General features: G+C 34.5%; 2 protein-coding genes and 1 long non-coding RNA gene across 3 annotated transcripts in view; 2 read left to right on the top strand and 1 right to left on the bottom strand.

Annotated features, from left to right (window-relative positions):
* Positions 1-3,783, top strand: part of LOC148953298 (apoptosis-inducing factor 1, mitochondrial-like) — a 71,687-nt gene extending 67,904 nt beyond the window's left edge. The window contains exon 10 of the mRNA XM_089088468.1: positions 3,641-3,783. Within this exon, the coding sequence (XP_088944594.1) occupies positions 3,641-3,715 (75 nt within the window). The 3' untranslated portion in view covers positions 3,716-3,783. The remainder of the gene's footprint in view (positions 1-3,640) is intronic.
* LOC148953297 (uncharacterized) lies at positions 502-12,195 on the bottom strand. The gene is made up of 4 exons (XR_016141705.1): positions 11,865-12,195; positions 10,702-10,842; positions 5,578-5,893; positions 502-769 (listed from the first exon to the last, which is right to left on the bottom strand). It is a non-coding gene; the product is annotated as an uncharacterized LOC148953297 (long non-coding RNA).
* Positions 12,196-12,321: 126 nt separating this feature from the next.
* Positions 12,322-18,981, top strand: LOC148953296 (apolipoprotein D-like). Its single transcript, XM_089088470.1, has 4 exons — positions 12,322-12,480; positions 15,293-15,383; positions 17,104-17,229; positions 18,683-18,981. The coding sequence occupies exons 1-4, from the start codon at positions 12,388-12,390 to the stop codon at positions 18,934-18,936; spliced, it is 564 nt and encodes a 187-aa protein (XP_088944596.1). The 5' UTR covers positions 12,322-12,387; the 3' UTR covers positions 18,937-18,981.
* Positions 18,982-23,486: the final 4,505 nt, after the last annotated feature.

Raw genomic sequence — 23,486 nt, 5'->3', positions numbered from 1 at the left:
TGCGCACTACGAATAGTTACTTGTACCTATTCAAGTAATAGACAAGTAATGAATAGACATTTTTAATGCCTTGATGTTTTATGTTTATAATTTTTTTTTTTGGGGGGGGGGGCGACCCTAGCCTGGGTTAGAATCGTTTGTTGTGAGGGGTGTTGAGTTTGTTTAGTGTTTCTTGTGGCTTGGTTTCAAATGTATATTTGGAATTTTGTTTAATTCATTGGATAGTCCTATATCTTCTTTTTTTTTTGGGGGGGGGGGGTGTCTCTTAAAATCCTTTATTGTTTGGGTCTTTTAAATATTTTTTTCTTTCTTTTGTTTTGTGTGTGTGTGTGTGTGTGTGTGTTTTGAGTCTTTGAAAGGTTGAAATGCATTATATTGAAAATAATTTTCTTCTCTCTTTTTTTTTAGTATTTGTGTCATTTCTGTTTTTCCCCTGTTTTTTCCCTGGCCATAGAGCCTTACGGGGGATTCTATGTGTTTTCGTCGTAAATTTATTGGTTGAATAAATTTATTGATTGATACCAAATGAGTATAAAACTGTGCGTTCTGGTTCAAGGGCTCAATATTCACTTCTAGTACATCCAAGGTTAGTTTTATTCACTCACTACCTTCTGAGAATCTTACTCGTCTCGTGCCGCTGTCCTTCAAACTGACAATCCGTACACGTTGGCACACAGCTGGGCTTGATTACTTGAAGTAAAAACGCCTTGACAAGAGTACTTAAATTCCTTTCACGTGAATGATACGAGTTTTAAAAACGACATCACTGCTTGAAAGTAAAGAAATAGTATCATTGCAAGTTCATAAACTGAATTGTAACTTTAACTATAATTCACTGAACTTTAGTTTTCACCAAAATATAATTCATAACTGAGCTTTAGCATAAACTGGACATAAACTGAACTGTACAAGATTAGCTTTTTAGGTAGACGAAACATTGTACTGGTCAGTACAATTTTTGCAAGGGCGTCAATTTGCGAGAATTTAGGGGGAGGAGACAAAATCTATTGTTCAGAATCTTGGGGGAGAGAAAATTCGTCTTTCTTTCAATTAGAATGCGAAAAAAGATATTTTGAATGAAAATACTCCCAAAGAAGGTATTTTTCTAAATTTAGGGGGGAAATAAATGCTCCCCTGATTTCCCACCGTGACGCCACTGAATGTTGATTGTCGCTATAGATTTTGTCATATACTTGGATTACAATTAATTATATGGTATGGATAAAAGTAACCATATTTATAGTTAATATTCATGGCTCCATACCAAAAAAAAATTAGTGTGCCTGAGAAAAGTAGTTTTTTCCATCATTGAAACTAAAAAATTGAATTTTTTTCATTTCTTTCATAAAAATTCCATGAAAAGAAAGTATTCACTCAGTAAATCCAAAGTTATGTTCTTTTACGAGGTATTTAGCAATCAGTTCCTTGAATTAGTTTATAGGCTTCCTCTACAACCAGCTGGGGCATCTCCCTCCACTCGTCTATTCATTGGTAATTGGTATCATACGCTTCTCTTAGTAGATTGGTTAACTCATTTCAAAATTCCCTTTCTGTCTCTTCCTTAATTTGCCTGATTGATGATTAATGTGGGTATGTCCCTCGAAGGTAAGTTATAGCAGCCGTGTCTTTTCCATCCGCGGGAGGAATTCATTAAAGGCCCATTAACAATGAGAATTAACCACAACCGAGATTTAGCTGGCTTTAATTTGCACCTATCAGATTTATCATAAAAGTTTATCTGTTTGTCATTTTATCGGTAAAATCTCATTGTGAATCCGACATCATATTTACTCTTTGGTATTAACAAATTTAAAATATGTGTTTTTCATATTTTGCCAGTTTTGGAAAACTACTCTAAATTCTGTTTACTAACTTGTTTCCTTTTATATTTTTTCATATGCTCCTGCCAACTTTTGTTCAATTAGATAAGAGCGTGATATGAACTTTTCTCTTTTCTTATCTTTTTTCAAACAAAAAGATCTTTCCTGTGTCGAAATAAAGGAAATAATCTATATAATTTTACAAATGGTCCTACGAATCGAAGGAAACGATTCTGTGTAATTTACATCCTTAAGTTGCATAAGGTGATCTGAGTGTTGCCTTTGATTGTTTCCAATATAATTATTACATGAATGTTGTTCAACTTGAAATCAAGGTCTAAAGCAGTTCTTGAACTAAGATTTTGATTCAACAGCCTTTTCCTGTCTTTTTTTCCTTTTTTCTTTTCTTTTTCTTTTCGTTTCACCTTTGCTTTTCCTTTGTCGGTCTGTAACATTTTCTAATTGGTTCGTTAACGTCTTTGTAAAGTGGCTTAGTGACTGCATGTAAAGTGGCAGTTCCATGATGAGGGATAAGAATCAGAAGACCAATGCAGATTTAAGATTTAAGTTAATAATTGTAAAAGAACAAATCTCGTTTACAAATAATTATCTATTATTTATAATGTAAAAATCAACTGTCCAAGAGTGTAAAAAATTTTGTTTGTTTTTGGTTGTGTTGTTGTTGGTCTTTCCCTGTTGTTTGGTTTCTTAGGTTTTTTTAATTGTTTTAATCTGTTATTTTTTCGTTCAGAAAATGTGTACATGTTTTTTTTTTGTAAATTTCCCTCATAGCGCTGAAGAAGGGAAGCGATAGACCTTCCGAAATATTAGTTTTGTTTCGTCTAGTATTTTCGTTGTCCCTAAAAATAGCCCATTCTCGATCTTTATTTGTTTAATTGTATTTTTCGTAAAAAAAAGGTAAGAGGGAATGGAAGAAGGCCTAAAATTTAAAAATAATGTATAATTTTTTCGCCAGAAAAATGCCACATTTCCCCGTACATTTCACCTTTTTTTGATCTTATACTGGAGGGGAAGGGGCTGAAATCCCCCAGCCCTCATCTGTGGCCTCCTTTGTTTCTTTTTAACCTTCCGACATTGACCCAATTAGATAAGAGCGAGACAGGGACACGTGTCTAGCCTCGTGCTGCATGCCGCCATTTTACGATATATTATATAAGTATTCCGATAAGAAGTTCTTGTACACTTTGTTTCAGCTTTTCACATGTTTTTTGAATGGGAAGAAAGAACGTCAAAATGTATTTTTATTATACATTATATAAAAAAAGTATCCAAAAATTAATATATTCGACTTGTCCCATCTGCTGATTGGGTGGTTTTATTTGCAATTTTTTTTTATTTTTATATTTTAGGATTCTCGTTTTGTTTTTTTCTGTTAGCGTAATAGATGTAGTTCGTTTCTTTTCTTTTTTTTTGTCAATAAGTGATCAATCTTGTTTTGTATTGATTTGACGGTTTTTTCCAGAAATGAAATAAATGCGTTTCTGAGAAAGAATTGCTAAACTATTGGAGAAGTATTACTAAGTTGGTGATGGCTATGTATTTTACATTTAAGCTAAAGTATTCAAACTTTTGTATCGATAATTGAGACTCCCAATTGATCAAATTTATTTCTTTGATATATAATTACGTATATGATAGCATTTATGATTTAATAGGTATTTTAGCTGATGACAGAGTGAATCGTTTTAGATATATATTGTCGCCTTTCTTAAAGATTCGTCTTTTTAAGTCATTTCTCTATCAAGAAGCATTTTCGATTCATCTTTAGCCTTGGTAAAATATTCTTTTCTTCTTTTTAGGTGATTAAGGAAGGCCGAACAGCCAATGAAATCACTGAAATTGTCAAACTATTCAACATCTACGAAGATCATTGAACTCCTGAAACGTATACCTGAATATTTTGTCAAATATTGTTTCTTAGAAAAAGATGGCGTTTATCCAAGTTTAAAGTTTATCAAAAACTTGCCGAACAAAAAAGGCTGAAATAAGGTCCGCAAAATGGAGATATTGAAGTATGAGGTTGGAGGAATATTCAAAGGAGTCACTCAAGTTAAATTACTCAGGAAATCAAAAGAATCTAATGTCTATTCATCCTTGAAAATCGCAATTTTGCTTAAAAAATTATGAAGTTTTTTAGGGCAGCACGACATTTTGTCAGTGCGCCCTTATTGAATCATGAAATAAAAAAGCAAAACTAATTAGTTAAATTTGACAACGCTTTTGGTCCGAAAAATTCAAACTGTAACAGCGCGTTAATTCCCAAAGTCAGTTACGCGTTCCAAGGAAAACAAAATCTTTTTAAGTTGTTTGGTACTATATTTTTTTTTTTTTTTTTTTTTTTTTTTTTTTTTTTTAAGTTTAGCCCGAGCTACTTCCAAATGCTGCATAACTGCAAATTGAGGTCTTTCTCATTAAAGATTGAATTCTGGATTTTGAATTCCTAATTTTCCTAGATTTTAAAAATATCTGTAGTTGTGTAAGTTTCCACTTAACCAATTCAAAGACTTCATTTTCACTGTCCTCGGTATTCAAGCTCAAATTCATTGTATTATTAAGTTCATTGCAATTATAAGCTAATTGTATTATTAAGCTCATGCTCATACTTAATTTTTACTGTCCTTGATACTTAAGCTCATACACATTGTGTTATTAACTTCATGCTTCATTTTCACTGTCCTTGGCACTTGAAGCTCATATTCATTGTATTATTAAGCATATACTTCATTTTCACAGTCCATTGTACTTTAAGCTCATATTCATGACATTACTAACCTCATTACATTCTTAAGATCATTGTTTAAGCTCATACTAATTGTATCATTTAGCTCATTGTATTATTAAGCTCAAAATTCATTTGCACTTTCCTTGGTATTCTAAGCTCATACTCTAAATCGAGACTGAAGTTCGACAGATGTAGCCTAGGGTAATAATAAAAACATAGTAGAATTCAAATTTGAGTACATAGACGAAGTGAAATTGCATAGTAAAATATTGTTTTTTTTTCGACGGAAGCTGAGACGAAGCAACAATCGAAAAATTAAATCACTCCCACTCGATGTGTTGTTTGATCGCTCACCAGAATACCAGTAGAAGATGGTCAAAAGGGTATCAACATCGTCAAAAACCACTGCCATTTTTTGTTCTAAGACTTACGGAAATGTTGTTCAATACCCACTGTCACAGCTTTTAAGGAATGTTATATCAAGCGAAAGCTACATCCTATATATTTATTTACTCTCTTTTGACACATAATCTTCCAATATACGATATTAAACTTGGCATTCTGCTCAAAATTCTGATATTTGACGAAATAATGGGGTATCGAACATTATGGGAATTGTGGATAGCTTATGTCAAGCAAGAGTTACGTCCCATTTATCTATGTGCCGTTTTTCTATATATGATGCAAAAACTTGGTAGTTTCTTCTCTCTGATCGTCTGTTTCGTTTTGTTAACGAAAAGAAATCGTCAAAAAGTGAAATTTGAACTTTAAAACATATTGCTGTTGTGTTTGAAACTTTTATTACCCTTTGTTAAAAAAATATGTATATGTAGTCTAATGCAAATGGAAAGTAAATGTAAATATAAAAAAAATGTAAATGGCAAGTGTAGAGAAGTAAGCACGACAGTGCATAAGAGAGTGGGAAATGCTCAAGAATCATAATCTGAAATACTTTCTTTTGATGAGTCTCGTAAAATTTTTAGTTTTTTTTAAATAAGTGATAATAATACTTACTTGCTTACGTAAGTCCCGTTTTGTTCTTGCGGTACTTCTTGGGGCCACTCCCTTTGACAAGGCATTTACCAGCAGTAGATATGAAGATCTGTCTTTTGTTGTTCTGGAGAGTTGTACGATGTGCATGCAGTCGAAGTTATCAATCCATGGCTTCCGTGTTCTTCCTTTCGGTCGGCGGTTATTCTTTTAACATAACCAAACCATCATAATTGCTGCCGATTGATTTTATCAAGAAATAGCTTGGGGATTTCAGCTGTCTTAACACTTCTTCGTTGGCTTCGGGCTTAGCTTCATACCCGAAACCAAAAAGCGTATTCTGTATTTCAAAAATGGGTTATTTTGCTCCTAAGGTTCATTATTTTAAGTGCTTTAAGTGCATTATAAAAAAGATGTTTGCTTCACGTAAGGGGGCTGGTGGAGATCAAAGATGGGCGAAACAAATATTTCAATAGCTCTGACTCAAGCTCTAGGTGTTATCATTGTAAGACAAACAATTTCTTCCGGACAAATTACTATTTAAAAGAAAGAATTAGGGCTAAAGGAACTAGGATTTTCATGGACTTTCATGACTAAGACTATTTCTAGGACTTTTATGAATCAGCTCCAGTATCAAATCCTAAAAATTCTCGAAAGTTTGATTCAAGTAGCTCCACTAATTATCCTTAAAGTGTTAAAGAAAGTTTTTTCTGAAAAGCGATCCATATTAAAAGTTGGGAGGCACTGAAGGGGTTAGTTTTGTAGAGTAATTTATTTATGCTGGACCAGAGACCTGGTCTATTTTAAAAGCTCTCTAGTGCAAAAGCGGAAAGTGCTTGATTTCAACCAAAGGGGTTAGATTTCACATTTAGAGCTATTTTGGCAGATTACGGACCAAATTAGCTTGGAAGGATTTCTTAGCCTGGAAGGAATATCTATGGCCCTATTTGGCAGAGGAGAGATTTATCTTGAGACTAAATTTTGGATATAGGTGCTTCGGCAGACTCGCTAGTCTAGAAGTTTGCTATTTTTCAGTTTTTTTTTTTTTTTTACTCGACAGATTCGTAAGTGAAAACGGCGCAAAAGTAAACTATATCAAGCTAAAGTCCAATCCCACCCCTAGAGTCCCCTAGATCCACCATTGGTTTAAAAAAATATTTGAGCTAAGGTTTGATTGTATTGGCAATGTCCCTAGATTGTAGGGAGACAGTATGCCGAAGGTGATGATAAATAAAGAGTGAAGTAAGAGAAGTCTGCAAGGGACATACTGTGATCATTCCCATTAGAGAAAGGAATAGGAATATTAATAGCTTGAGAACGGTTAAATGAGTGCCATATCTGTGTTTACTTCGATGGATTCTGTCTAAGGGGCTGAATGACAAGGTCCAATGAAGAGGGAGGGGGGGCTTAAGAAGGAAAAAAAAAAAAACCCCATTGAGAAGAGAGGTAAGGAGTTCACTTTGGATTTACACTTTATGAATAAGTGTTAGTTTCTTTGATATTATAAGTTTTAAGTTGTATATGGTTATATTCCTGACAAAATTCAATTTGCGATATTTTTTAGATTTACTCCTTATTTATTCTATTTATAAAGCCAAGTAAGAGCACATGTCATTTTCCCTTGTACTATAAGACCATTCCTCCTTGAAAAAATATTCGTGAACCCCAGTGTGAGTAGTAAGGGGCCACATAAGCACATAGAGGTTTTAACCTTAGGGACGATCACAGGATTTTTACTGGGGATGGGCGAAGGAAAGATGTGGAAAAGTAAAGATTTGCAAATTTTGAGTTACCAGGCCCCAAACTCTTTATGAATAAGCGGTAGCATGCAGCCTGGGCCATGATAGCCTTGAAACGTTGCATTTTATCTTCTTCTAAAAGGATCTTCGTGGTGACATAGGCTTCTAAGGTATTTACTACCGGGCAGAGAAGAGAAAAAAATTTGCCCTACACTTGCGTCGGATGGTGTCACAGAGGGTGGTTCTCACATTTTGTCAAGCTCAACCTCATCGACCCCCTCCAATAGGCGAGTAAATGAAAATATTAGAGAAATCTTGGGAATAATAACCTTCTACGTGTGTCCCTGAAATTACTGCTATTATAGTACCTGACGTTACTGCTATTTGGAATATTGTAGAGGGCAAAGTATGGAGTCTTGGACTTTTGTCAATAGTTTGGAACATGAGGGTGCAGAAACTAAACAAGAGAAAACAAAACAAGCTTTTTATTGTAATGAATAGTGAATAAAAACAGTCAATAGAAGCCCTCTTTACGTAGCACAAGCGATGGCGCAACATTAAAGTATCATTCTCTATCATCTCCTGCTGCCAAACAATAATACTGGCTTGGCCAGAGCAAAGTCAGCATCATCAAGTAGCCAAGCTGTTAGCCAAATAGCCGAGTTGTAATTTTTTTTTTTTTTTACGTAGCCTGCCAGTTTCAGTGGCCTTACTGCAACACGTTGTACATATATATATATATATATATATATATATATATATATATATATATATATATATATATATATATATATATATATATATATATATATACAGACCATTCGAAATAGCAGTCATTATAGACTTTTTATACTGTAATGCAATCGGATATGTAGCCAAGAGTGCCAATTCAAGAAAGCATGGCGGGGGGAGGGAACTCTTTTTTAAGTTGGTTTTATGAAAATAAAGAAAAGGGTACATTCAAAATCTAAGGGGGGAGGGGTAGTAAAATCTATGCATTGGATATTTCCCCTCCGCTACTTCTCCCTAATTGGCACCCTTGTTTACAGTACACCAACTATTCGGGAGGAGCTCAGTGGCTCATATTGTGATAGGAAGGGTCGCATTGAGCTTCAAATAGTGCATTTTATACCCAAATTTCGTGTTAGTTTCTTCAGATTACTTAGAGAGGGAGGAGGGGCTACACCCCTAAATTCCTTCTTATGGAGAAATTATGTTTGGACTAAGCGTGCAATATGGATTTTGAGGCGATAACATTTCCCCTCTCATTGCAGAATTATTTTCAGAGTAAAATAAAATATGAAAATGTAGCTGCAAGTGCACTAGTCTGCGTACCTATGCAGAAGTTCAAGGGAAAAAAAGGGCATCTCTTAGGAAAAAAATAAAAGTTCAAAATAGGGATAAAATCCTTTTAATAGACAGTGTATGGAAATTAACAAAAATACCAGATATTTCGGTCACATATACAGTGACCGTCATCAGTAGTAAAACTCAGTTAAAAAAAAAACAATTTTACTACTGATGACGGTCACTGTATATGTGACCGAAATATCTGGTATTTTTGTGAATTTCCATACACTGTCTATTAAAAAGGATTTTATCCCTATTTTGAACTTTTATTTTATCGTCATGGAACCGATGGAACGGCAGTGGGGTCTCTGAAATTATCTTAGGAAAAAGTATGTCTGATGATATCCCTACCTTGAAAATTGTAAAACTATTACCGAAAAAAGATTTCTAGCGTTTCAGGCACTGCCCTCCCCAAAATAGCATTTCTGGGGGAATGCTCTTTCCTATGGGGTGACTTGTTGTTTCCGAACTGGTATTATTCAAAAGTTGGATTCCAGCGTAAAGGTTGGGAGGCTAGTAACGCCAAAGGTTCCACTGCTTTTCCATCATACAGCAAAAAAAAAAAAAAATGAAAACGTAACTTTTTTTATTTTTGTATCAAGGGGCTTTTGTTCCCACATACACAATAACCCTGAATATTGTATCACCAACTGACATAAACTATATACAAGCAAACAACTTTTTCAAATGAAAGTAAAGAGTGACACTAAAATTTATAACGTACAGAAATTATCTTGTACGATGATTGTGCATGAGGTACGCTGCTACTTCCTTTAAGCCCTCCACTCCTTATGCTAAAGCTTTAGCATAACATAGATATTGATCGTAACCTACTTTAAATAAAGAAAAAATTGATTTAGTCTAGGGAATGGGGGACTTAAAGGCCGGTAGCCCTCCTCAAAAATAGGATAGATTTTATTCGTTTCACATCACAAGTTTAAACATCGTTCCTTAATTTCTGTATAAACATCTGATTAAAAAAAAAAAAAAATCAGTTTTACTTTTATTTTTTTTTAAACAAAAATGAAGTAAGCCAAGGCTTGTCGTAATCTACAAGAATAATGAATGTCACACGAGGATAGCGCAAGACATGTTATTTAAATTGAACAGGAAAAGAGCAAGGTTCAATGAAAATGTGAACCTCGACATTTTAAAAAAGAACTTAATTCTATTTTTCAAAATCCCAATATACGATCAAAGAAAAAGCCAAAAAAGTCCATCTTTGCAAAAAATGTTACTACCTAGGTCAGTCGAAGCATAGCGCACGACTGACCTAGACGCACGACTGTCACACGAGGATAGCGCAAGATATATAATTCCAATTAAACAGGAAAAGAGCAAGGTTCAATGAAAAATGGAACAAATGTTGCTACCTAGGTCAGTCGAGGGAGGCATATCCACAAGAATAGCTAATATACTTGTCCGGTTTGTGATGATAATAATGGTGACCGGCATAATTTTCCGTGCGCATGTCAGGACCTCCAATCTTTAAAGGAAGACTCTTTGGAGGACATAGCTGTGCTACTTCCTGGTATCTTGAATAGTACAAATCTCCATGTAATTAAACAAATAGAAACATTTCTAAACACAACCTTAATTAAGAAAAATAATTAATTTAATGCTTTTATACTTTAATTTACTGTTCATCAATATTCTGAATTGTGCAAGTTACTCTTGCTAACTGGTTTTGGTGAGCAACTTTGAAATGAATACATTTTGTATATCTAGAATCAGCATAAGTAACATAATTTATGGGAGAAAAAACGGGTATAAATTAAGTAAGACAATGCTAAAGAGCATTTTCTCTCTCTTAAATTCTGTAATTGGAAAAGCAGTGTTGTCTAAGAAATTATTCAAGAATAATAATAACAGATTTTTTGTTGCATATGTTTTAATCGAAGCTTAATTTTTTAGAATTCAAGTTTTTATTAACAAGTTGCTTCTTACCTGCAGTTTGTTACTATGAACTGTTTGATCTAAGGATCTTTAAAATATGAGGGAGGCTACTACTCCCTCCATTTAGTGCTTTTGCACTTAAGTTTTGGTGTATTTTACTTACTTTCTTATGCTGCATTTGTGTTATGGCCATTCATCTTGAATCCACCGATCTATCTGTTGATAATTATTTGCACACACAATATTTATAGTTCCATAAACTTGCTGTTCCACTTATCTGCCGGGAAATGCTATTTGGCTAATGCTATAATTAAACATGTTGGTTAGAAAAGATTTAAGAAATTAGAAATGCAAAGGCCTGTGCTCGACTCGGACCGTTCATGAGCATCAACAAAAACGTTGGTGTTGTCTGCGTAGAGTTGATTCATTCAATCGTTCCTTTACTAAAAATAGAACTAGATCTCATAATTTATGATCGATTGAACTCTCCCAAAACTTTCTGCAATTTTCTTTACCACGAGACCTGAAAAACAAAAACAAAAAGAGACAACTGGGGACACATTTTTGTTTGCCAAGTCTATGCTAATATGTATGATACCATAAGCCTCAGGTTTGAACTATGAAGCTATACAGCTGCAGGGGAAAACGTCCAGGACAAATTACCTGAACTACAGTTTTCAGTTCTCCTTATCCATTTGGAATTGATTTCCTAAGAATGATATAATGCCATAATTACGTGTTGATTCCCTTTTAGTTCAGCTAATATCCAGCTTAGAGGTAATTAGGTATTTCTTTATTAACATGTCTGGTGCCAATGACATCGGTTCACAAAAATTCGGTGGGGCAGGACAAAACATTTTTCTTTTCAAAACCTAGGGGGAAGAGTTTTGTATTTTATTTTTAATATGAAAAAACGCATTCCAAATAAAAACACACAAGAAAGTATTGTTCGAAATATAAAGGAGAGGCGGGGAGAATTAGGGAGCCATAGGCCTCCTCCCACCTTTCCCATAATCGACGCCACTGCCTGGTGCCCGATTCATGCTATAACATTATTGATGATGTACTTTTCTGTGCTTGGGGGTACAAAATTTGCTATTAAAAATATAAAATGGATGCCCCTACCACACTCAGGCTTGTATGTAATATGGAGTTTTCCTCACCCTCTCCACGCACCTATCAAAACCTTACTTTTTTTATGATTTTGTTCATAGTATTTAAGGGGCGTTTCATATAACTAGTCTCTTTTTTTCTCTTGTTTGGGGCCAAGCCAGAGTGTTGGATCAATGTAGTTTTTGTAAAATCTAGTTACTAAAAGATACTTACAAGAACTAGTAACGACAAAGTTAATATTTTTTATTAAAAGAGACTATGAAAGCAGTACTGCTGCTCCACGGCACAACTAGGCATCTCTTTAGTAATGTGTCTTGTGCTACAAATCGTGTTATAATTGTTTTTGTTCGCAGAGATATTTTACATCCATGTTCTTTGCACGCTCAAAATTGTCCAGACTAGTTGAAATAGCAGACAACACATTTCACGCGTCATGTCTTGCTTCACACAAAAATTCTTCTGTCGGGCTCTTGGGAACAGTTTTCACCATCAAGACAGGTATTGTATATATTGAAATTTTCTCGAACTAGATAAGCTAACTGTACTTTAAACTAACTGTGTATTCATTAATAGATAATTTTTTTTAGATCCCGGTTGAATATTAGGAAATTCCAATATGTAGCTAGATATCTTGTAATAGGAAAAGATAAAACTGGGATAACACATTTTAATTTGAAGATTAAAAAGGCACTATATAAGAAAGTGGAAGCAAGTGACTGGACCTGATTCTTTAATCATGTTTCGTTTTATCATATTGAATGTTCTCATAGCCAGTGCAGTAGCTGTTTGCCCTGATGTCACAACAAAACCTGATTTTGACCTTGGACAGGTTTGAAATTGTTTTAACATTGTCTTTTCTTGCCACTTTTAGATAAAAATGGGCAAATGACTTTATTGAACAACCAATCAAAATGCGTAGTTCAGATGAAATAACTTTACCTTTTCCAGTCAGGCTTGATTGGTGAATAATTCTAAAGTCATTCACCCAGCTTATCATAAAGGGATTTGACAGCTTAATCTTGAATCTTTTTATTTTTCACTCAGTTCTCGAGGAATAACTCCAGAAATGGTATTTCTATTTTCTTTGAGGGAGCATGGACCAAGTCCTTAGGGAAAATGAGCGGAAAATTTACAGTTGTAGCAACTAAGTGAATACTTTTAGTTTCGACGAATATTCCATGCCTTTAAGACTAAAATCATTCAGTAAGACTAAAATGAATGAATTCTGACCAAAAAAAGTATACTATCACGTAAACGATTTTTTCTCTTGTTTTTTAATTGGCCTCCCTGTCCGAAATAAGTCCTATTTATAAGCTAAAGCTCAATGTTTCTTGCGCATCCATGAATTGTGGCTTTAATTCTTGTACTAGCCAAGATATTTCAGAAGTGGTAGTTGTTTGTGCTTAACTTTTTTCGGAAAATCTTAATTATTTTATTGAAACGGTGATTCTGAAAAATTCTAATCGGAAGTAAGAGGTCCCATTTTAGTTATTTACCTTCTGGAGTATTTACCTCGAAAGCTAATATTCTGGAGTCGGTATATTTTAATATTGAGCACTCCAGCTGCTATTCGTTTATAATAATATGGCTAAATAATTCTAATTTTGTAATTACATTTCTTCCGCTTCTAGTAATTAGACTGACTTTCCAGAAAAAAAAGAAAGAGGGAAGGAGAGAAAGGAGGAGCGAGAGTGAGACTCAATTAAGGTAGTGCTCTCTGGAAGACAAAAAATATGCCTTGTAGCAGACCCATATATGGAGCTTAAATTTGAGGGGCTAATCCATAGATTATGTCAGTTTCAGGTTTCCTCGCATTAAATAACAAAACATGCGTATATTATGGCAATTTTTTCAATTTGGTGACGAAGAGCTCAAACTCTTAAAAATAATATTACCCCCACCCCCTGTAGATACAAGGAGATTTCCTTTCTAACAAATATTTCGAAATATATTCCATATTCTGTAAATATAATTATCCTAACTGTTTTTTTTAATCCAAAGGGTTCGAAACAACACGCATTTCCAACCTAATTACTGAGTTTTGAATGCATTCTATGGCAAATTTGATTGCTTTATAGAAGCTACATCTTAATTTATTAATTGTTTACTTTTTATTAAGTAGAGAATTTTCAAGATAAAAAAAGTATTTGATCAAGTGCTAGTAAAACTGCCGCTTTGTGAAGTTTGCTGTCTACAATGGGAATATTTATAGTTTTATGGTAAAGCTTACAGGCTAAAAGGGGCCAATATGTTTAAGCATGTATAAATCAATAGCTCAATAACTATATAAACACACAGTCTACAAACTAAGTTTATTTAGTCTTTAATTGATCTCTGTTCGGTTTTTTTTATTGATTTTTTATCGCACTCTTAGCGGTTTCGTTTTAATAAATATAAATCAGTTAAACACAAATCGATGATTTTATAAATTAATAATGTATAAGTAAGTATAAATAAATTGAAATTGTTTAATCCGCTCTTTGTGAAACTGCCACTTCCTACGGTGCGAGCCCTATAACGAGTAAGCTACTATTAATAGTGTTTCATGAAGTCTAATTCCTATGTATGCTTAGCTAGGCACAACATCTAGGCAAAATCATTACCTACCAATCATAATTTGCTTCCTCTTTTATAAGATTGGTACAAAGTGATGATGGCTTAAAATTTATGTATTGTTACTATTATTATTATTATTATGGCCAGATTCACAAAAACGGAAAGAAACTCAGGCCAAAAAGGCCTATTCCCTCCACTGGTCCCAAAAAAAAAATAAAAACGAAAATATGGCAACAGTTTCTGCGGGGCTATTGGTGCCACCTTAGGCTTGGTATTTTGATGTAGAGCCTTTATCTTTTTTCTATTCTTTTCTTGCCTTTTTCTTTTTTCGGCTTTTTGTTTTTCCTTTTTCTTTTTTGTAGTATTTTTTTTTTTTGAAGAGTATTTCTTTTCAGTGTGCATCTTTCAATGTTTATTCACACAGATAATAAAATTTTCTGATACACAGTTTTCTGTTCTAATAACTATAAAAAAGCAAGATATGACTTTTTTTTTATTTAATACGTGATGATAGAATGAATTCAGAGACATATTAAAATTCTACGAAAAAAATTTGCCTAGAAGTGTTAATGACTCATTTTTGGCCTGGGGTAACTAATACGGCATTCAAGCTCTCAGCCGACAATTCGGCTTTTTTTTTTGTTGAAGAGTCTTTCTTTTAAGTGTGCATCTTTCAAAGCTTATTCACACAGATAATAAAATTTTCTGATACACAGTTTTCTGTTCTAATAACTATAAAAAAGCAAGATATGACTATTTTTTTTTTATTTAATACGTGATGATAGAATGAATTCAGAGACATATTAAAATTCTACGAAAAAAATTTGCCTAGAAGTGTTAATGACTCATTTTTGGCCTGGGGTAACTAATACGGCATTCAAGCTCTCAGCCGACAATTCAACAGTGGCTGGACCAGTGGCAGCGGTCCAGTGGCTGGATGGTGACTGAAATCAACAGTAGTAGACCCTATTTGTGCATAGTACTCTTAGGGGCACTACTAGAAAGCTTTCACCAGTTACCCCAAAAGCATACACGTGAAAGGCTTTACTCTATTCTTATGTGTATAATTTTGTTTCTCTTTTTAGTATGTCGGCGACTGGTACGAGATCCAAAGGATTGACACAGTCTTTCAATCTGATTCATTCTGCGTCAGAGCCAGATATGAAGCCTTGGACGGTAAAGATTTTTTTTTCCATTTGTTCTTATGTCTTTGATTAATTAATCAAAGACGTATATTAATCAATATTTAGTCATAAAACTGATCAATATTTGTAGTCATAAAAAAGGTGATTAGAGACCATTTACAGTGTTCCAAAGAAATTGAACACTGTTTACGTTTTTTTACTAAGTGTGGGTTCGCCTGAAAAGGATGTTGGCCCTACTTCGGTTTAGCTTGTGAACTAAACACTGTGTTTCAACGTTATCATTCAACCGTTATTTTGCATTTTTTTTTAATATCAGTTATTGATTTCCACATAATAGGAGCAAAATAAATTTTATTAAAGAAAGTTAGGCTTATAAGTTTTATATTTAGGTCTTACTTTGTAATAAGAATGTAAATCAAATGTTGTGCAACCAGTGGTGAAGGTACGGAACAGAGAGTTTGTCAATTAAAAACGATTGGAATGATGAAATTGAAATATGTCAATTGCTCAAATACAAGTCGTCTACTTCAGATTTTAATATTATTGTTTGCTCAGGATGAATTCATATCACATATCATTAGGGTGAAAAAATCGCTTTCCGGTCAATATTTTTTAACGTTCAAAAGAAAGTAATGAAGCCAGGTGAACAAAACGTTTTGGGACCAAGCCGTTTCGTCCTATTAGATTCTTAATATGTATGGGTGGAAAGATTTCGTGTTTCCTCGCTCCAAGGCGAAATTTAACTTCCATTGAACCCAACAGAATACTTCACAACTTAAATTAACCTTGTTCAGAAACTGGATGACAAATGATATGTGAATGAACGGCAAAAAAAGAAGCCAGAAGATTAAAATAGTAGGGGCAGTGGCGGATCCGGGATTTTTTAGGGGGGGGGGAATAGGTTCATCCGATAAACTTGCATTAGGAGCAAATTTAATTAACACAAACTTCCGCTAATTAAATAAATTACACTACTTTAGACTATGTTGGGGGGGCGTGCCCTCCTCACTCCTCCCCTGGATCCACCACTGAGGGGGGGGGGGGGAGAAGAAAGGTAGGCTCCACTTAAATTAACCTTGTTCAGAAACTGGATGACAACTGACATGTGATTGATTGGCAAGAAAAAGAAACCAGAGGATTAAAATAGTGGGGAGGGGGAGGGGAAGAAAGGTAGGCCATTATATTTTCGAATTCAGAATAAATACAAATACCTTGGTTACGAATCATCCATATTTTTAAAAGAAAACTGCAGCCTTGGCAAAGAATCTAACCACGATGAAGGATAAAATCATGCAGACCTAAGCAGGACGGGGGGGGGGGTATAAGGAAGAATTTAGACGAAACTAGAACTTCAGGGGGGTCAGGAGTGAAGCTTTTGTATGGATTAGGATGGAGGAGGAGTGTATTTACCTGAATTGGCGTCAGGTGGCTTGAGGCTGCAGTGAATTATTATTATTGTTGATAGTAGGATTACACATATTGGACAAAAGTTATGTGCTAATGTTAATGAAAACTAGCTTATCTGCCTTAAGAGATACAAGGCTAAAGCCATGTTTGGCTCTGTATCATCTTGATGGAGACAGCCTAGAAGCTCTTGTTTACACACGGATAGACTTAGTTCTACCTTTGCAGGTTTGACAGGCTCTTTGTTTTAATTGTGAGACTGAAATTTTTAAAAAATTTTCTTTCTCAAAACTTTGATTATCTCAGCTTTACCTGATAATAGCTTCATATATTTTCTATAATTACAGAACCTGGCACTTTTAGCATATTCAACAGTGCCACTAAACCTGACGGTGAGTTTATTACCATAACTGGAACTGGATATCAGACCAACTCAAGTGCCCCAGCATCTTTAACAATCCAATTTCCTGGACGTAAGTAATATTTATGATAAGATTTTATTTGGAAGCATAATCTAATGAAACCGAAAAAGAAAGAAAAAGAGCAGAGGGAGAGAGAGAGTGAGAGAGAGAGAAAGAGAAGCTGCTTTTATAATCCAGAAAAAGAGTAAAAAAGGGACAAGACTTTGCTACTTTCAAAACTTTTCCGGTTGGGTTCAAAATAAACACAGACCCTGGATTCAAATCTAGATTTTACTAAATCATAATTAAACTAAGCTTATACTTGTTTAGAATTTTTCTAGTTATTATGGGTAATACTGCACTGTCAGTACCACTAGTAGTTTTTAATTCTTATTGTGCTCATTTTGAAGTGCCAAAGATTCCTTCTATTCAGGTTTCTTTTTTTTCTATTTAACATGCTGATGGGTGAAGGTAGTTAAAAAAAAGGAAAGAAAAAGAAAATCAAAATGATAATCTTAATCAAAGAAGATAAAGACTAATGGAAGGCTATGGATAGAGACCTACTTAAGGAACTCTTTAACACAAAGTCTCCTTGTTATATAATTCCACTAATATTAGATATATTAGCATTAATTATGGGGATGAAAAAAAGGGTTTAATGTGAAGTGATCCACATGGCAATGCTGGAATATTGGTCAACTCATACATAGCTAAACATTTAAGAGAATGGTACTTGATGTACCATGTAACAACAACACAAACAAATGAGTATTAAAAAATTACAAAAATTAGAAGCATCAAGATTAAAATTAATAAATGACTACGGATAGACCAAAACAATCAATTTTTCAATACAAATCCCATTGATATAAAATTTCTATAATGTAAGATGTGTATCTATTGATGTTGGGAATTGAAAAAAGGACTAGTGCATGCAAAGTGATCCAGATGGCAATGCTGGCACATGGCTAACTGATGTGCACCTAATGATTTGTGAGAATGGTAGTTAAAGTACTAAGTACAGAGAAAAGGAAATCTGATTGTTGGAGTTGGTAAAGTGAAAACTTGCACAACCATATCTATTTTAAAATGAAGAAAATTTAAGAGCTCAATTCTTAATGAAAAAGACCTCTACATAGAGTTATGCAGTCTTTGATAGTGCGGGTACTAAATTCAAAAAGAAGGAACGTAGATGATATATCAGAAAAAAGTAAGCTAAAAACATGTGACACCAAACGATTTAAAAAGGCTTATCTATCTTTTGAAGGACTCAACTAATGTTTGATTTTCCAATGATAAACATGTTGTGAAATTCAGCTAATTGTTTAACTTAATATAAAGTGTTTTCTCAATTCAACGTGGAAACACTGACAAAACTGCAGCACAACCCTAAGAACTTCATAGATTTAAATCGCAGTTTTCAGGTATGGACACCAAAGATAGGCCCAGCAGTCAAAAATGGCTTTACTTTGATGTCATTGGTATTTAAGGTGGTTTTTCTCATTAACAATGGTTTCTTTTCTAGAGCCAATGGGATCCTACCTTGTTCTTGACACAGACTATACCACATATACGACAGTGTATTCCTGCGATGTTATTCTTGGAATTACAGTTGAGCAAGGCTGGCTTCTTTCTCGTACCAAGACCCTATCAGAAGAAGTAATTAATATGGCGATGGAAAACTTTGTTAAATTCGGTGTTGATACCACTCAATTTAACCAATACTATCAAGGAGATGACTGCAGTTATGATTTCCCAGAAGCACCGATTAAGAATTAATTTGATCAACGCAATTACTTTTTTGTCATTAAATAATGAATCTTGTTTTGGTATTTCGATTTCTTTTTATATAGGGAGTTCGATCAGTTTAGCTGTCGAGAGTAAAAGTTGAAAAGATGGTTAATAGTTTACTTTGATGCAAGACAAACTTTTTTATTTCACACGATTCTGACCAATGCAATATTGGTGCTTCGACTGTTCTTAATAAATATATCCTTGTTTTGTTTATAGTAGTCTAAATTTGGGAGTTTTTCTTCGGAATCTGCTAACCTGTATATTGTACTATCTTGCTGTACCATTAGAAATGTTCACTTTATAACATCTTTTGAGATACTAAAATGCTTATTTAAGTTTTGATATTGCTCTTTACTTTCCATTGAATGTCCGAACTGAAAAAATATATTTATATACAAATAAGAAAGTTTAACTTTCAAAAATCAAACTCTGCAAATTTTTTTGGAGGGGGGGGGGCAAACTCAGAAGAAAAACTAAAAATGTTCAGAATCGAAAATAAATGAGATTTGCCTCAAGGTCTAGCTTCAGAGACGTCTTGAAGGCTTTATTTATACACTCCTTAGGTTTAAATATTGCTCTTTACCTTTCTCTGAAAGCTCAAGTTCAAAATAATCCATGGATTTAATCAAAAATTTATTTCCTGTCATTCCCCTAAAAGTTCCATCTTGATAACCCAGATTCTTCCTCGGATATTAATTATTAGCTTATCATAGCATCTGTAACCCTTTTTTCCTGGGGAGGGGGGGGGGGATAAAAATTTGTTTTTTTTTGTTTCAGAATCTGCGTGCCTGTAATCTTATTAATGTAGTTAGAAATGTTCAGTTTGTAATTCATTGTGGCATATTAAAATGTATATTTTTAGTTTTGATATTGTTCTTTACTACTACTACTGCTACTACTAACAACTCATCGCAGCACCAAGCCACCTGAGACCAACACAGCTACGCAAGCTCCTCCTCCATCCCAATCTGTTCAAAGCCTCTTTTTTTTACACCCTGCCAGGAAGTTCCAATTTAATTTAATTATTTCTTTATGACGTCCTTCCACCCCCGACGAGGACGAATTGCTTTCCGTTTTGCCCTAGACGGTTGGCCGAAAAGGATAATCTTCGTCAATCTGTCATCCTTCATCCGTACAGCGTGCCCTAGCCATCTCAACCTTTCGTTCGTTATAGCCCTAGAAAGTGGGATTGAACCACATTTTTTGTACAGCCTACTGTTTGAAATACGGTCAGTCAGCCGGGCACCCAGAACAATCCGTAGGCAATTTCTCTGGAAAACATCTAGTACATCTTCATCCGCTTTTCGGAGCGTCCATGCTTCAGAGCCATATTTGACCACTGTCATCACTGCAGCTTCTAATATTCCAATCTTGCTTTGCAGACTTATCTTCCTTCTTTCAAACTTTTATTAAGTGTGAAAAAACAACACCCTGAGCCTTGGCTATTCTACTTTTAACATCTTCACTGCTCCCACTACCCTTACTAATAATACTAACAAGGTAGCCTAAGCGAAGCTGCCCACCTGATCAATCTTTTCGTTACCCAGTGTCACCTTTTTATCTTCACTTATTCCTAGCATTAGTGACTTAGTCTTCTTAACATTAATTTTCAAACCTGTTCTAGCACCTTGAACTCGCAAAACCTCTAAGAGTTCATTCATTTTGCTCACACTTTCATCTAGGATGTTTAAGTCATCACCATATCTAAGTCCAGGAGATTTTTCCTCCCCACTTGATTCTGTGGTCTCCCATTGCCTTTCTTGTGCTCCTTAGGACAAAGTCCATCAAAATTATCCATATAAAGGGGTATAGAACACAACCCTGCTTAACTGATTTAACACAAAACCAGCTGCTAACCTCATTTCCTACCTTAGCCACAGCAGTTTATTCTCACACACAGCACTAATCAATTTAATGTATTTGTCTGGTATACCAGACAAGAATAAGACCTTTGCTAAAGCTCTTCTATCAAAAGAAATGAACGCTTGCTTATAATCTATAAAACTGAGGACTAAAGGTGTTTGACAACTCAGGCACTTCTCAATTATTAACCTAAGAGTGAAAATTTGGTCGACACATCCTATACTTTTTCTAAAACCACACTGTTCTTCTCTTAAAACTTCGTCTACAGCATCTCTCAGTCTAAAAAGTATCATATTACTAAGTAATTTGCTACCTACAGAGACCAGACTAATGCCTCGATAATTACCACACGATATCACTCTTATGACCTTTCTTATACAGAGGTTTAGTCAAGGTTCCCCTAAAATTGTTTTCCTTTGAAAGTCCAAGCTGCATTTTTTTCAACTTCACCCTCCTAATAATCTCAGGAAGTTTCTACTCAATAAAGCAGTAAACTCAGACAGAATTTATCTGGAAATCCCCTTTGTTAAGCAAAAAATAAGACACATTCCAAAATTACTGGACGTCAATCTTTAAATTTTGAACACATTTTGTAAAACTGACCAAGAATATAAAAGCCTCCTAATGTGCGAGCAGTGGCGTCAATTCCTGAAAACTTAGCAGGGCCAAATATATTTTCCAAATCTAGGAAGGGGGTATATTTGTCATTTTTTCAATGAACATACCAAAAAAAAGGTATTTTTCAATGCAAATACCCCATTTCAAGGTATTTTCAAAATCTAGGAGGAAATTACATCCCCTCAAATGAAAACATACAATATAGGATATCTTCAATTCCAAGGGGCAGGCTGCCAAAAAAGCAACCAATTTCACCTGACTTTCATGCTTCATATAATTGAGTTCTCACTGAAATTGCTCCTTCAGATCCTAATGGCTGAAGGCCATCGGCTGATTGCTGCACGATCTAAATTGAGGTTGCAACAGTAGTAGTAGTAGTAGTAGTAGTAGTAGTAGTAGTAGTAGTAACAGTAGTAGTAAAGAATAATATCAAAACTAAAAATATACATTTTAATATGCCAGAATGAATTACAAACTGAACATTTCTAACTACATTAATAAGATTACAGGCACGCAGATTCTGAAAAAAAAATACTATTTTTATCCCCCCCCCTGCAGGTCAAAAAGGGTTATGGATGTTATATAGAGAGTTGAAGGTTTATAATCTACGGAAGCAATAAATCTTTCTACAATTTTGGTTCAAGTTTGATTTTCTTTTACGATTAAATACATAATAATTGAATATATTCTTGATTAAATAAATTGATCCCTTTCCCAGGAATCCTTGTCGTTTAAATTTACTGTATTTTGTTTCATTTTGCAAGCAATTTAATTGCTCTTTTTATTTGAGTTTTTTCCTAAAAGAATTTAAAAATAAACATATTCCTACAAAAAAAAATCCTGAAATATATTCCCTGTCACCCAACCACCACTGCTATACCTTTTCTCAGTAATATTATTTGGAGATTTTTGGGGGCAAATGATGGGCGTAGGGAGGATGGTTGCTCTCAAATTGCTTTGATTCTTAAAAAGAGTACTATAACTACAAATTTCAAATCAAATTTCAAATTTCAAATTAATTTCAAAATGGCTATCTCACAATTTCAATGAAATGCGTTTGGTGAAAAGAGGGGTAGTTAGGGAGGGGGGGTGGGTAGTTGACCTCCATCACTTTTATCTGTTAAAAGGGAACTAGAACTTCCAATTTTCAACCAAAAGAGCCACCTCAAAAGTTTATGCAACCATAATTTCCAGACCCTTCAACTACTTTCAACAAAATTGCTATTTCAAAATTTTGATTTGATTTTTTTGGGGAAATAATGGGCATGAGTTGGGAGGGCGGGTTGCTCTCAAATCACTTTCTAAAAATTGAAATCGCTATCTAAAAATTTCTATTGGATGCATCTCGGGAAAACAGGGCTTGTGGGGGAGGGGGGGTAGCTGCACTCCGATTACTTTTAATTTTTAAAAGGGCACTAAAACTTCTGAATACCAATCCAATGAGCCCCCTCCGAAGTTTATACGACCACCCTTTCTATAAGAACCTTGTATGCCCCCAGGGCATAACTTACAACCCTTTCCTTGAGGGCTGTGGAGGGGGGGTTGTCACACTCCAAGACATAATTTCTAGACCTTTCAACTACACTGGACAAAATTGCTATCTCGAAATTTTGATAGGATGTGATTGGGTGAAGGATAGGCGGGGATAGGATAGGTTGCCCTCCAATTACTTTTGACTAATAAAAAGGACAATAGTCGTCTCAATTTCCAATCGAATGAGCTCTTTTTGAAGTTTCTACGATAACTTCTACTAGATGAAGTTCCCTGGTCTAAAAAAAAGAAGTAATACATTATGCAAACACCGTTCTTTACTTAGGGAGCGCTTTTGCGCTGCATATGATAGGTAGGAATAAAGAGGTCCAACTAGGGTTCCTTGAGGTATTCCTCAATAAATAAGGATAGTGCCTGAGTATACATTTTTGCATCATATCGCTTGTGACCTATTTGAGAGGAACTATATTATAGCAGTTACTAAGAAAGGATTAAGTTCAAAGTTATTTAGTAATAAGCAAATCAGGACCTGGTGGTCAACTAAGTCCAAAGCTTATTGGAAG

The sequence above is a fragment of the Artemia sp. Qi Xiang Cuo genome, chromosome 4 (genome assembly GCF_049724085.1).
Source record: "Artemia sp. Qi Xiang Cuo chromosome 4, ASM4972408v1, whole genome shotgun sequence".
Taxonomy (NCBI): Eukaryota; Metazoa; Arthropoda; class Branchiopoda; order Anostraca; family Artemiidae; genus Artemia; species Artemia sp. Qi Xiang Cuo.
Note: the sequence above shows the minus strand (reverse complement) of the source record. Positions and strands in the feature narration are given on the sequence as shown.